Source organism: Grammomys surdaster, unplaced genomic scaffold (assembly GCF_004785775.1).
Source record: "Grammomys surdaster isolate TR1022 unplaced genomic scaffold, NIH_TR_1.0 139, whole genome shotgun sequence".
NCBI lineage: Eukaryota > Metazoa > Chordata > Mammalia > Rodentia > Muridae > Grammomys > Grammomys surdaster.
Genome location: NW_021604597.1, coordinates 372300 through 387240, shown reverse-complemented (window position 1 = coordinate 387240; position 14941 = coordinate 372300). Strand labels below are relative to the sequence as shown.

The 14941-nt window shown below is 42.2% G+C and overlaps 1 protein-coding gene across 2 annotated transcripts; it reads left to right on the top strand.

The window, feature by feature from the left end:
* Positions 1-730: 730 nt before the first annotated feature.
* Positions 731-14501, top strand: Pcdh18 (protocadherin 18). 2 transcript variants are annotated; one of them, XM_028763539.1, is made up of 4 exons: positions 731-3669; positions 4441-4526; positions 4617-4780; positions 12530-14501. In XM_028763539.1, exons 1-4 carry the CDS (start codon positions 1183-1185, stop codon positions 13195-13197), a joined length of 3405 nt encoding a protein of 1134 aa, XP_028619372.1. In that variant the 5' UTR covers positions 731-1182; the 3' UTR covers positions 13198-14501. The 2 variants fall into 2 exon arrangements, with proteins under 2 accessions (XP_028619372.1, XP_028619371.1); XM_028763538.1 differs by having other exon boundaries at positions 761-3669; positions 4438-4526.
* The last annotated feature ends 440 nt before the right edge of the window (positions 14502-14941 follow it).

The following is a 14941-nucleotide window of genomic DNA, read 5'->3' as shown; positions in this document are numbered from 1 at the left end:
AATTAGTTCCAAACTCTGAGGTGTTCCTTTAAATCTTGCTAATTAAGAGAAATCAGGAGTGTAAGATAGGCCCCTTTCTTATCTTCAAAGAGTAAAGATGAAAGAAAGCAGAAAATGAAACCTCTCCACTTGGGCTGTTCTTTAAAACAGAGCTCCAAGAAAATCGGCTTGTGTGCTCCTAGGAGGAGAAAAGACCCGCCGAGGGGGAGGGGAAGGTGGATAATTAGAAGCAAGTTTCCTCATTTTATTAAATTCCTCCACCGACAAAATTAACTCAGAGGTATTTTAAGTGAAACCAGCAGTTAAGGAACCCTGGAAAACAGCAAGATGATTACATGTTTGTGGCAGAAGAAAAGGGCAATTAAGAAAACAAGAACTATTTAATGTGCCATATAAATACGGGCGACCAGAAGTTGATTTAAAGTTTTTTTCTTCCTTTCTTTTTCCTTTCCCTCCCTGTCTCCCCACCCCCACATCCCTCTCCTGCTGTAATTTGTCTCCCCTTTGTCGCGGCACGCTTGGAGAAAGTGGTTGGAGATGGAGGAGGGGCGGGGAGGGCTGAACCCCCCACCCCGGGCCGCGCTCCCGCGCCCCTAGCGGGTCCCCAGCCCGCGCCCGCCACCCTCCCGCTCCCACCCTCCACGCGCGCCCTCCCTCGCTCCGGTGACTCCAGCAGCTTCGGATTTGGAAGCTCGCTGATTGGCTGGAAGCGATTCAACACACGCCAGGCAAAGAGCTTTGTCTGAGTTGAAGTGAAGTTGTAGAGATTTTCAGACTGGAGTCAGCAATCACTGGTGTTTAGTCTGCAGCGGAGCAGAGAAAAGGAAAGGGGGGAAAAATCAAGAATCGCCCGGGAAAGACACACTGCAGACTCTGCCAGCACCCTGCAATAGATGGGGACGGAGTCCACGCTCGGAGCCAGGCCGAGGTGACACGCTGCTCCCAGCCAGGAGGACCGGAGGCCACCCCTACCAGGAGGGGACTTCACGCTCCTGTCTGGAAGTCGCCAAACGGTGTGTATGAAAACTGAAGTTTGCGAGCCGTTAATTGCTGTGTGTTTAAGCGTCGCTTTCAAGACTCTGAGACCCGATGTGGCTTAGAGCTCTGAGTAGCGGGGAGGAAGTTGAAGGGATAGCTGGGCTCTTCTAACTCGCCCAGAGAAGGGAATCTAGCAACTGACCAATGCACCAAATGAATACTAAAATGCACTTTAGATTCGCACTTGCACTTCTGATGGCGTTTTTCAGTCACAATGTCCTGGGTAAGAATCTGAAATACAGGATTTACGAGGAGCAGAGGGTCGGATCGGTAATTGCTAGACTATCAGAAGATGTGGCTGATGTTTTACTGAAGCTACCAAATCCTTCTGCCGTTCGTTTTCGAGCCATGCCACGGGGAAATTCTCCTCTCCTAGTCGTAAATGAGAATACCGGAGAAATCAGCATAGGGGCTAAAATCGACCGTGAGCAACTATGCCAAAAAAACTTGAACTGTTCGATAGAGTTTGATGTGCTCACTCTGCCGACCGAGCATCTGCAGCTGTTCCATATTGAAGTGGACGTGCTGGACATTAATGACAATTCCCCTCAATTCTCGAGACCCGTCATTCCCATTGAGATTTCGGAGAGCGCAGCAGTTGGGACTCGCATCCCTCTGGATAGTGCGTTCGACCCAGATGTTGGGGAAAATTCCCTCCACACCTACTCGCTCTCTGCTAATGATTATTTTAATATCGAAGTGCGGACCAGGACGGACGGGGCCAAGTATGCTGAACTCATAGTGGTGAAAGAGTTGGATCGTGAGCTGAAGGCTAACTATGAGCTTCAGCTCACGGCCTCCGACATGGGAGTGCCTCAGAGGTCTGGCTCCTCTATCCTGAAAATAAGCATTTCGGATTCCAACGACAACAGCCCGGCCTTTGAGCAGCCCTCTTACACAATACAACTCTTAGAAAACTCCCCAGTTGGAACCTTGCTCCTCGATCTAAATGCCACCGATCCAGATGAGGGCGCCAATGGGAAAATTGTGTATTCTTTCAGCAGTCATGTGTCTCCCAAAATTATAGAGACTTTTAAGATTGACTCAGAAAGAGGACAGTTGACTCTTTTCAAGCCAGTGGATTATGAAATCACCAAGTCCTATGAGATAGACGTTCAAGCCCAAGATTTGGGTCCCAATTCCATCCCTGCTCATTGCAAAATTATAATTAAGGTTGTGGATGTCAATGACAATAAACCTGAAATTAGCATAAACCTCATGTCCCCTGGAAAAGAAGAAGTATCTTATGTTTTTGAAGGGGATCCCATTGATACATTTGTTGCTATTGTCAGGGTTCAAGACAAGGATTCTGGGCTGAATGGGGAAATAATCTGTAAGCTTCATGGGCATGGGCATTTTAAACTTCAGAAGACATATGAAAACAATTACTTAATCTTGACCAATGCCACTCTGGATAGAGAAAAGCGATCCGAGTATAGTTTGACTGTGATTGCTGAGGACAAGGGGACACCCAGCCTCTCTTCCGTGAGACATTTTACTGTTCAAATCAATGACATAAATGACAATCCACCTCACTTCCAGAGGAGCCGATATGAATTTGTCATCTCAGAGAATAATTCACCAGGGGCATATATCACCACAGTTACAGCCACAGATCCGGATCTTGGGGAAAACGGACATGTGACATATACCATTTTGGAGAGTTTTGTCTTGGGAAGTTCCATTACCACATATGTAACCATTGATCCATCCAATGGTGCCATCTATGCCCTCAGGATCTTTGATCATGAAGAAGTGAGTCAGATCACTTTTGTGGTGGAAGCAAGGGATGGAGGGAGTCAGAAGCAACTCTCGAGCAACACCACAGTTGTGCTGACCATCATTGACGAGAACGACAATGTCCCTGTGGTTATAGGGCCTGCAATGCACAATAATACTGCAGAAATCTCCATCCCCAAAGGAGCTGAAAGTGGTTTTCATGTCACAAGAATTAGGGTGTCCGACAGAGACTCTGGTGCAAATGCTGAATTCAGCTGCTCCATAGTAGCTGGTAATGAGGGAAACATCTTTATCATGGATCCAAGGTCATGTGACATTCATACCAATGTCAGCCTGGAATCCATTTCCTCTACCGAATGGGCACTCTCAGTTATCATTCAGGACAAGGGCAATCCTCCTCTGCACACCAAAGTCCTTCTGAGGTGCATGGTCTTTGACTATGCAGAATCTGTGACAAGCACAGCCATGACCTCTGTCAGCCATGCATCCTTGGATGTGTCCATGATCATAATTATTTCCTTAGGAGCAATTTGTGCAGTGTTACTGGTTATTATGGTACTGTTTGCAACAAGGTGTAACAGAGAAAAGAAAGACACCAGATCCTACAACTGCCGGGTGGCAGAATCCACTTACCAGCATCATCCCAAAAGGCCATCCAGGCAGATTCACAAAGGAGACATTACACTGGTGCCCACCATCAATGGCACTCTGCCCATCAGATCGCACCACAGATCCTCCCCATCTTCATCTCCAACCTTGGAAAGGGGTCAAATGGGCAGCCGCCAGAGTCACAACAGTCACCAGTCACTCAACAGTTTGGTGACCATCTCATCAAACCACGTGCCAGAGAATTTTTCATTAGAACTCACCCACGCCACTCCCGCTGTTGAGGTAAGATCATAAACTACAGTGCCTGGTAAAGCCAGCTGTTAATGCTCAGAGGCTTCAGAGTAATCACACCTTTAAGGCTGTCATTGATAAATGACAGTATGCAGTTCCACTAGGACTCAAGCCACAGTGTGTACCTATCTCAAGTACACAATGTGGCATATTTCTATTTTTATAAATAATTCCCTTGTGGGTGTTATGTGTGATGTCTCACATGGGACTGTTAATCAGAGTCCCTGCACTTCACAGAGTAAGATGCTGGGAAGAAAAAAAAACGTAAAGGGATCCAGTAATTCACATTTTTTTTTTCCTGAAAAATCAATATTCTGGCTCTTCAGAATCTCATTCTAATGCATGCTGTCTTTGGAAAACTTTGTGTAGTTTTCTGGTATTCTGGCATTGTTTGAATTACCTGGGCTAAGAGTGGATTTTACTGAGTTTTGTATTTTTATTTATTTATTTTTTACAATTGATTGTTTTACCTGAACTGTAAAGGAAGGCAATTATTTGAGGAAGTGTTTTAAGCACAAAGAGCTCACTTGTATTTTGAGACTATCCAGATCTCCCTGTAATATATTTTAACTGTGTTTGGTGTCTGGCTGTGCCTTCTGCACGGTCTAGCACATGTAAATCCCTGACATGCAGAAAGTGTGAGCTTAGCATGCAATAGCAATCCACTGCATTTTCTTCCTTAATGCACGTGGGTGCATGAGGAGTGTTTCTTCTTCTTTTTTATTCCCCAGAAATCAGTTCTGTCTCTTTGGTTTCCAGCAGGTCTCGCAGCTTCTGTCCATGCTCCACCAGGGGCAATATCAGCCACGGCCAAGTTTTCGAGGAAACAAATATTCCAGGAGCTATAGGTATGAATGACCCTTGTGTCAGCTGTTAAGTCTCAGGTAACTTAAATGCTGAAGAGTAAAACTGTATGTTTCTTCCACTGATCTCTCTAGATATGCCCTTCAAGACATGGATAAATTTAGCTTGAAAGACAGTGGCCGCGGAGACAGTGAAGCAGGAGACAGTGATTATGATTTGGGGCGAGATTCTCCAATAGACAGGCTCCTGGGAGAAGGATTCAGTGACCTCTTTCTCACTGATGGGAGGATTCCAGCAGGTAAGAGGGCAATCAATGATAGCGAAATCTTTATTTTCACAGATACCACAGTGCCAGGACGATGAACAGCTTCTCTTGTGCTTCTGTTTCTGCTGCCTTTATCCTTTACATTAAAGATAGGTGGAATCTGTGCACTGTTAGCAGGGAACAAGTATGAGACATTTAAATTTTTTTCTTCTCAAAATCCACAACAGGAAGTTGGTAGAGAAGGAATAAATATGAGAGCTCAGGAGGAGGAGGAAGGGGAGAGAGCACGGAAGAAAACCAAGCCCCTGCCCTCCTCCCTCTGTCCTATCCAGCCAGTGCCACAGGGCACTCCTGAACAACTCTAGAAAATTACTGGGTGGCTGTTTGTATTCAGACAGCCTGTTGGGTGACTAGTGGTGAACTGGACTATAATTTGGAGGATGCATTTCCTGTGATGGGAACCAACTCACCAAGTCGAGAGACGAAAATACACTGGAAAGGGTATATTTTAAGCACTAAAAATAGGCGAAGGAATGCACCTTTGTAGGCGGTGAGCAGAGCATATTTCATGCCACCTTTCATTTTGAGTCTGTACAGCAATGGAGGAGGAAAACAAACCCAGAGGGGGATTTATCAAGCACACAGCCAGGTGGAGGAAATTCTATTAAGTTTCGAATCAATTTTTTCCTTAGTGACTCTTGCCTCTAATTGTGCCCTAGGAACTGTAGTCCAACAAAGCAAGTGCTGAGACTATCAGTAGCAGCTCTGCAGCTAGGGGCTGTAGAAAGAAATCAGCCCTTAGGAATACAGAAGTTTTCCTCTGACTGTCCACACATCTTAATTCATTGATTGCCAATCAAGTGACTGTCATCTGCAATACACATAGGAAAAAGGAACAGTAGTTTACTAGTATCTTACATGAATTTATGCATGTATGCATTTATTTGTAAAGATAACTAGTTATTTATAGTGGTGGCTGTTGGCTTTATATACATTTCAGTGACTAAACTCTTATAATTTTAAGAATGTTGATGTTATGCTCACTAGGCTTAGTTGTCCCAATGTCAGTGACATTAGTGTTCATATGTGTCTTCAGATTTGAAAACTGGAAGCTTACAAAGATTGTAACAATGTAAAACAGGCAGGCAGGCTCTGTCTGGTGGGGATGAGACAGTGAGATCTGACCCAATGTCTGCACCCTTAATCACTAAACTATAATGTATACAAAGTAACTAGTGCTTTGTTATTTTAAAAAAAATTGCCCATGTACATATATGTTTGTCCTAGTGTGCTCATGGTAGGGCTGAGAAGGGGTGAGAAGGTAGTGAATGTCTTCCTCTATTCTCTTTGCTTGGATGCCTTGAGAGACAATATCTTCTTCAGAAGCTCGTGGATACAGATAGCTAATTGGCCAGCAAGCTTGCAGCATGCCTGTCTCTGCCCCAGAATGCTAAGTTCAGAGGTACAGGCAACAACGTCTGGTTTGTACATGGGTACTGGAGAATAATACTCAGATCCTCCTACCCTCACACACTGAACTATCTCCCTAGATCCTTATTTGTTTTTATATCTGAAGACATATCAACCTCTCCACAACCACTAGATGTTGCTTGTCCAATTATATGATTACAAGACCAGATACTTTGTCTCTGGCTCGACAAATGTATAGGAAGGATGGCTAGTTGCATTGAGGCCTACTAGGTGCATAGCAGGCTGTATTGGCACAGTCACCAATGGAATTTATTGTTTTCAATTTATAAGACAAATTTTCATTTTGATTACAAATCTCTGAAATAGCTAAAGGAACATATATACCCAAGACATCGTGCTCAATGACAATTAGTTTTATTATTCTGAATTATATGATAAAGTAGCTGGTTGAATTTCTATGGTTCTAGGATACGATGCTGACAGGGCCTACCCTAGAAGAGCAGAATTTCCCAGATCAGGTTATTTCATAAACAGAAACAGATGGGCATGGCATCAATATTTCAATAGCCATTTTTAAAATGCACTGGGTTCATTTATTGGAATTTTTAATCTATCATGGCAATAAAATGGAGAATATAAATAGACAATTCTAAAAAGTAACCTTACCATTTGTGGATCTACACATCTGAGGTTTTTTTTTTTAAACGCCAAAATAATACAATTTAAATAGGTAACTGTTAATATATTGTTTATGTACTTATGCATTCATTCACTCATTTATTCATTCACTTATTCCTTACTTATAATTCTGGGAATTGAACCCACAACGCAACACAAATCAAAGCTTGGCTTTGCCTCTTTGCAATGCTTCTCATTTCTGTGATAGTTAGAAAAAAAAAAAGGCAGTTCTTTTTCTGTCTTCCCTATATTCCCAAAGTTATCATATTTCCATATGTTTCATGCAGCAGAATTATCTAGTACTTGAAATAATAATGATCAAAATAATAGTAATATATATTAGACAATAGATTGGGTTAACTGTAGGTAGGCAAAATTAAACTCTAGAAAACAGTGAATCTTGCCTACTATTTATCTCCATCAATATTGCATAGTGGTCCAAAATTATAGACTTGTCTCTGTGTGTGTGTCTGTGTGTGTGTGCATGTGTGTGTGTGTGTACGAACGCATATGCACACATGTGTGCACAGATGTCTGTGTTTCTGAGTATGTCATAGGAGGCATATTCTCTTGCTTCCTACTTCTGCATGTGGCTGAGCCATTTTCAAGTGGCAGAGCAATGGACCTGAACTGTGGTTGGTGATGACACCATGATGCTTACTAGCACAGACTGCAATGCTTACTGAGTGTCTACAGAGATGACCATCTTTTAATCATGAGCATCACTGTGGTGACACCGAGTCGATATCCTAGATTTCTCTTCATTCTGGCAACTACTACAGGCAAGCTAGGGTGTAAAACTTGTGGGTTGCAAAAGTATCTACCCAGGAAATACTCCGAGCAGAGAAAACTGTTGGTCCACATCTGAATCTTATTAAGAGAGCTCAGCACAATTTTCTAAAGTATGTGTATTTTTAGGATGTAAGTGTCTTGTTCCAACTGTTTTTTTTTTTTCTGCATTGATTTGTGAGCATATATAGATCCTGTTGCATTGCACGGCTTGCCAAAAGGGTCATTTCTGGTCACTCATTCTTCTAATTCCCACACAAATGTAGGGTTTTTTTTTTTTCCTCAGCTAAACAAACATGCATTTCTATCTGTTGACTCATGTTTGTCAGCTCTTTTTTTTTCTTTCTTGTTCAACTTTGAACCCCCACACTAAGCACGGGTGTACAAAGCCCCCATGTTCCCAGTGAAAGTTGTTGCACATAGGTTTGTAAAGGCCTTCCCACCTAGGCTTCTTCTGCCTTTCCCGATTGAGTGTGTTCCACTTTTCATCATCTTCCATCTGTGCGGACTTCAAATACTCACTATTCATTCTGCTCTCTGTTCTCCTGAGGAGTGTTAGCTGGCTCCCTGCCTTCCTCTAGTGGCTCATTTCCTGTAGCAACAGGCAGGCTCCTAGTCCCTGTCTCCTGGCCACTCCTACTTTCAAATCTTTATTTCATACAGTTTTCACAACCTTTTCAGAACGTTTTAACATACATTATTTTACTCAAAGTCACAATCTCTGACTCTCGTTGCTCGGCAACACTGAGTGCATCTATTATCTTTGTATTCAAAGTCCGCTGAAATACACTCTCAGCCTCTTCTCAATTTTGCCAGTTTTGAATCCTCTGCAACAGGCAGAGAGGCTTCTCTTCCTCCAGCACACCAATGCTTTGTGCACACTGCCGTTTCTCCATGACAAGTGCCTCTTCTTCAATTCCTGTACCCAATGCTGCTTACCTGCTGTCTTTTGAAATAGCAGCCTTCATATCCATTTCTTTTCCTTTCTGAATACTTCCTGAGCATCATCTCATTTGCTTCGTTACTTGGGTGTCTCAAAAATCATATGTTATATTTGGCTTAGAACTAGATTGCAACCTCATTGACAGCCAGGTACTGAAGTGGCCCCTATTTGATGGGCTCCTCAAGGAAAACCTACTAGTTACTCCACAGTTAATGGCTTACTTGGAGCCCTCTCATACTCACTGCCTTCCACACTACTTGTAAGGCACAGGGCACTAATAAAGTTCACACTCATGTAGTGATACAGAGGATCTTCACTTTCTACCTGTCCCGATAGCTACCAAAATTATTACCTGACAGGACTTTTAGATATTCCCAAGAAGAGCTGAAGAAGTGGGTACTGCCCAGCTTTTCTTGGTCCTTGTATACGGGATGGAATATTTTCAGCACTGAAACACACATCCACTGTCAAGCAACTGAATCTCAGCACTTAGGGGTGAGGAAGACCTGTAGCAATGAGCGTACTTTCTTCTGTTTTTCTCATCATGATCCTTTTTGTTTCATTCTCCTCCCCTTTCCTCTCCACTGCCTGTGTCTACCTAATGTTCGTTATCTTTTCCATTAATCTGCCTTATCTTTCCTTTTCTACTTTCATGAATTTGTGTGTGGTATACATGTGTGTCTATGTATGTTTGCATGTATGTGTGCATTTGTGTGGTACGTGTGCTTGTCTGTGGGTACTTGTCTTAGTTAGGGTTTTACTGCTATGAACAGACATCAAGACCAAGACAACTCTTAGAAGAGACAACATTTAATTGGAGCTGGCTTACAGGTTCAGAAGTTCAGGCCATTATTATCAAGGTGGGAACGTGGCAGCGTCCAGGCAGGCATGGTGCAGGAGGAGCTGAGAGTTCATCTTCATCTGAAGACTGCTAGCAGAATGCTGGCTTCCAGACAGCTAAGACTAGGGTATTAAAGCCCATGCCTACAGTGAGACACCTACTCCAAAAAGGCCACACCTCCAAAAAGTGCCATTCCCTGGGTCAAGCATATACAAACCATCACATTTCACTCCCTGGCTTGCTCAGCTTGCTTTCTTATAGAACCCATGATTACCAGCCCAGGGATGGAACCACCCACAATGGGCTCTCTCACCCTTGATCACTAATTGAGACAATGCCTTACAGCTGGATCTCAAGGAGGCATTTCCTTAAGGGAGGCTCCTTGTTCTGTGATAACTCTAGCTTGTGTCAAGTTGGCACACAAAACCAGCCAGTACCGTACCCATGCATGTAGAATCCTGCAATAATGCCCACAATCATCCTCAATAGGTCTTCCATCCTAATCAATGAGGCAGAATGTTACAATAAACCCAGAGCTCCTGATAGCTAGCCAGCTTGATCTCGGGACACCTTGTCTCCACTCTCCAAAGCTAGGGTGACAGATGGGCCACCACATTCCCCTGGCACGTCCATGGGTTCTGAGGATCATTAATCTAGCCCTTACACTTATTCAGCAAGTGCTTTAACCACTGAGCATGTTTAAGATAATAAATTATTCTACAATTAATTTATCATTTATATATTGTTTTATCAATGCCTTTCACTGTTTAGCAACCATTCCTAAGATGTTTGTGTTAGCCACGTGGGCCATGCTGTTCTATCATCTTGCTGCTTACACACTCAGCACATTCAGGTTATGAAAAAAGATGCATACAGTCAAGATTCGTAGAATCCCAGGTAATGTTTTCATCCTCATTAAAGGAAATCAAAGCCAAGTAAAGCATTACAGCGAAGATGTCTTTCCTAAAGCCACAGATATGAGAGTCAGAACAACAATGCCAGGTCTGTTCTCCTTTTCCCATCAGGATGGAGGCAGTCAATATCCATGGGCTTCATTTTCATGTTCAGGGACTGAGAGGTCAAAGCAGAGGTGTGGGATGCAGGATTCGGGGTGTGGCATGTGGTGTGGGGGCATCACTACTGTGATAGTTCTCTGCTGAGGGAACCTAGGTGCTGTTTTTAAGGTATACCAGTTGTTTGTCAATACCCTTTGATGTTTTCTCCACTGGACGGATTGAATCAGTGTTGGCAAATATTTCCATACATGAAGGATGGACATTTAAACCTGGGTTTTATTGAAATCACCCTGTTTGTTCAGATGAGTATCTCACTAAAGCATAATAACACAGTCAGCCCTCTAAGAACAAAGTTCCCTGCCTGGGTTCTCTTACATATTCTCTGATGTTTTCTTTTGTCTTTTTTTCTCTGTGTAGCACTGGCTGTCGTGGAAGTCACTCTGTAGACCAGGCTGGCCTCGAACTCAGAAATCCACCTGTTTCTGCCTCCCAAGTGCTGGGGTTAAAGGTGTGTGCCACCACCGCCCGGCTTCTCTGGTGTTTTCTTATGCTTTTGAATTTCTAGAGTCTTATAATGCAAACCCTTCTCTTAGAATGCTTAGTCTCATTTTTGATTTTGTTTTGCTTTTTATTTTCTCCTTTTAAACTAAGAACGGAGGTCCAGAGGGAGTTAAAGACTCAAATTAGTCTAGAGGTCAGTGCTAAAGTGCAGTGACTTCCACACAGGTACAGATGATTATTTATCCCTCTCTGCTCTCTCATCCAGAAACTACAGTGGGCATATGCTCTGTACAGTTTCTTTACCGGACTGTGGATGTAGTGCACATAGTAGGCGATTAGTTTCCCTTAGTGTGACATGCTGTAACTTCAACAGTGACAAAGCTGGAAATCTATTCTCAGCAGCTGCATCTATAAACTCAGTGCCAGATGTATCCCTGTGGTCAGCATCAATCCTGATTTCTTTCAGAAACAAGTGCTACTTTACATTTTCTATAATTTTGTCCTTTGTTTTAAAATGAAATGTTATTGAAAAAACCAAGTTTTCTCTGAAATAAGTGGTTGTTGTATGGAATACTTTTCATAGCTTTGCATATCACAATTTTTATTGCATTTTAGCAACTCTATATTCTGAATTTAAAGATGCCCCTCTTTTATTCTTCTGCTTTTCTCAGTTGTAGTTGTTTCTATGAATTCAGCCACTCACATTTCCCTAGGGAACTGGAACATATGGGAGAATCAAAGCGTGTACTTTTCATATTCTTCAGCTTCCAATGACTTTTTCATGTAATTGAATATTAATATATTTTAAACCCTAAATAAGTACTGTATAATGAGACAACTCAGGATACCTAAGGTACTAATTCAGAGCACCTTGAATTCCTATTTTAATAGACCTGTGAATAATGGACTAATAAGTCCTGCTGGGTACCCCCAGGGTAGGGTGGTACCCAAGGGGGTTCCGCTTCTCTGAGGAGAAGAGATGGTGGCAGTGCAGGAGGGGCTTTTAAGGGTGGGACTGGGAAAAGTGGATGGAGGGGGTCTGTGATCAGGATGTAAAGTGAATTTTAAAAAAAGAAAGACTGATAAGGACACTAACCAGACAACTGGTGTTTTCAGTGCAGGCCAAGTTTCAAGAAAGTTATCAAAAAATACTTTACAGAGGTTGCCTGGTGTTATTCAAAATGGAAGAGCTCACCCAGAGCTCTATTTCCAGCTGTTGTCATTGTACAGTTCATGTTCATCTTTTGTTGGATTACCTAAGCCTTAGCTATTTTTGGACATGTTCACATATGAATAATGATCTCCTATTATATTTCTTATATTCACAGTAGACCACTAAAATTGATTATTCCCTTTCCTTTAATAAATGGAGGACTAAAACACAAGCATGACATCTGGTCCAGAGAGCCAACATACACATGAAAAGTATAACGGTAGTCTGTCTAATATACCTAACAACAGATTAACATTATGACACTAGAACAGAACCTTCTCTTTTTACCTTAAGAATAAGATGACGCGTCCCATTGCTTTGGGTGATGTCTTGTATAATAATGGACTCTCCTTGCTTTGTTTGCTCTCAGCAATGAGGCTATGTACAGAGGAGTGCAGAGTCCTGGGCCACTCTGACCAGTGCTGGATGCCCCCACTGCCCTCACCATCCTCGGACTACAGAAGCAACATGTTCATCCCCGGAGAAGAATTCCCAGCTCAACCTCAACAGCAGCATTCTCATCAGGGCCTTGATGATGACAGCCAGCCTGCAGAATCTGGGGAGAAGAAAAAAAGCTTTTCCACCTTTGGGAAGGACTCCCCTAGCGATGAGGACTCGGGGGACTCTAGCACATCATCTCTGCTATCAGAAATGAGCAGTGTGTTCCAGCGCCTTCTCCCTGCATCTCTAGACACCTATTCTGAGTGCAGTGAAGTAGACCGGTCCAACTCCCTGGAACGTCGAAAGGGTCCAGCGCAGGGCAAAACTGGGGGTTACCCACAAGGGGTTGCGGCCTGGGCAGCCAGCACACATTTTCAGAACCCCACCAGCAGCTCCGGGACCCCTCTGGGGACTCACTCCAGTGTGCAGCCTTCTTCCAAGTGGCTGCCAGCTATGGAGGAGATCCCTGAAAACTACGAGGAAGATGATTTTGACAATGTGCTTAACCATCTTAGCGATGGGAAACACGAACTCATGGATGCAAGCGAGCTGGTGGCTGAGATCAACAAATTGCTTCAAGACGTCCGACAGAGCTAGGAGACTTTAGCTGAGTTGTTGTGTTTCCATGTGTGTGGAATTAGGGGACAGGGAAACCCCGAAAAAAACTGGCGTTGCCAAATAGTTGCATTTATCATAAATGTGTCTGTGTATATTGGATATTAAATACTGTATTTTCGTATGTACACAATGCAAGTGTGATTATTTTAATCTGTATTTTAAAAATACATTTGTACCTTATATTTATGTGTAATTTAACAGACAAATTTTATTTTTTTACTCCCATGACAAACATGTTTTCCTAATCATGCAGAAAGTAGCACTGTTTGAATCTATATCCTTTTCAACCAAAGTTACTGCTCAGGCTAGTTAAGTAGAGCGGAATTAGAATTATCAAGCTGTATGAACAATGCCACCAATGTGTTATGTAATTCTTAGTTTCATTAAACGATGCTACTTCCTTTTCAATATTTACAAAAAAGTTAAGCATTGTTAGAAACATTAAACAATTTTTCGATCACTATTTTTACTGCTTTCTGCTAGCTATGATAGGTCATTTCGTAAGGCAAAATGGAGGAAGGAAGTAAACCTATTTTATACCTAGAAGCATCCTGAGGTGTTCATGGGAAGGCAATGACATGTGGATTCTTCATAGCAATGGTGTTCTAGTCCGTGTCGCCTGGCAGTGGCTCATGTACTTTTCAGTGCACCACACTGGCTTGGTCATGAAAATATCTTTTTCCAGTAGCAAAATATCTACTTATAATGAAACTAAATGGTGAATCTGATTTGATCCATGTCCTATGAAATATGATCAAATGATGTGGAATCAGTACTCTAAATAGATAGCGCTATGTTCTCTACCAGCATGGAGTGTTAATAGACAAAGACAGATATATCAGTGCTCTGCCCTCTGCGGTGGTAAACGTAATTGATGTATCTGAAACTCTATGTGAATCTCCCCCTCTTCTCTCATCATACTTGAACATTTGTATCGACTGCATTGTCTTTTTTGGCTATAATTATTCACGTTTAAGCTTTTGTCTCTTGTGCATGCGTTCACAGTTTTGCTTGTATTTTTAGCATATGAACATTTATAAAGTCACTTTTTTTTGTTACTGCAATTTCGTCTGATTTATTGTGTGACAAATGCAAACTTTATTTATTGTGCTGTTATCTTCTGTGTGGAATGCCTTGGTAAACGAGATCCTTAGTATGACTATTATCATTTATGTCCAAGCTTCTATGAATGTTATTTCTATTAATACACTATCTTGATTGTACTCTTCAGAAAGTTTTACTGTCAGTGAAAATAAAAGGAAAATTAAAGCAAAGCTAAGGAACTGTCTATAAGTCAGACCTCTGCTTTGATGTGTTTAAATGCTTTGCATGCTCAAAACTCTCTCTGAGGGGTGATTCAAGGTTGGGCATCAAATGACAAGAAACAACCAACACCTACCCCCCCCCCCACACACACACATACACACTGGAAAAGGAATGGGTTAGAGACCTGTATGAGAAAGAAAATAATTGATTGAATTTCTTCAGTATTTTTTCTAAATGTATTTGGAATAAAAACAAAAACACTACTAGTAACAGATTAAATATTCCTCAAGTTACAGAAAACTTACTCAGAATATATCATGCTAATCTGAGTACAAAGATAAGGTGATAGCCTTAGAAGCTTTCCAAGGGACTAAAATATACCCTCCTCCTTGGCTTATCAGCAAGATGCTTAAATTCTGAAATGAACCCTACATTAAATAGAATGTATAGTTTCTAA

Coding starts and splice junctions, on each gene's coding strand:
- Pcdh18 (XM_028763538.1), top strand. CDS start 1,183: ATGCACCAAATGAATACTAAAATGCACTTTAGATTCGCACTTGCACTT. Junction 3,670..4,437: donor ACGCCACTCCCGCTGTTGAG/GTAAGATCATAA, acceptor TTTGGTTTCCAG/CAGGTCTCGCAGCTTCTGTC. Junction 4,781..12,529: donor TGATGGGAGGATTCCAGCAG/GTAAGAGGGCAA, acceptor GTTTGCTCTCAG/CAATGAGGCTATGTACAGAG.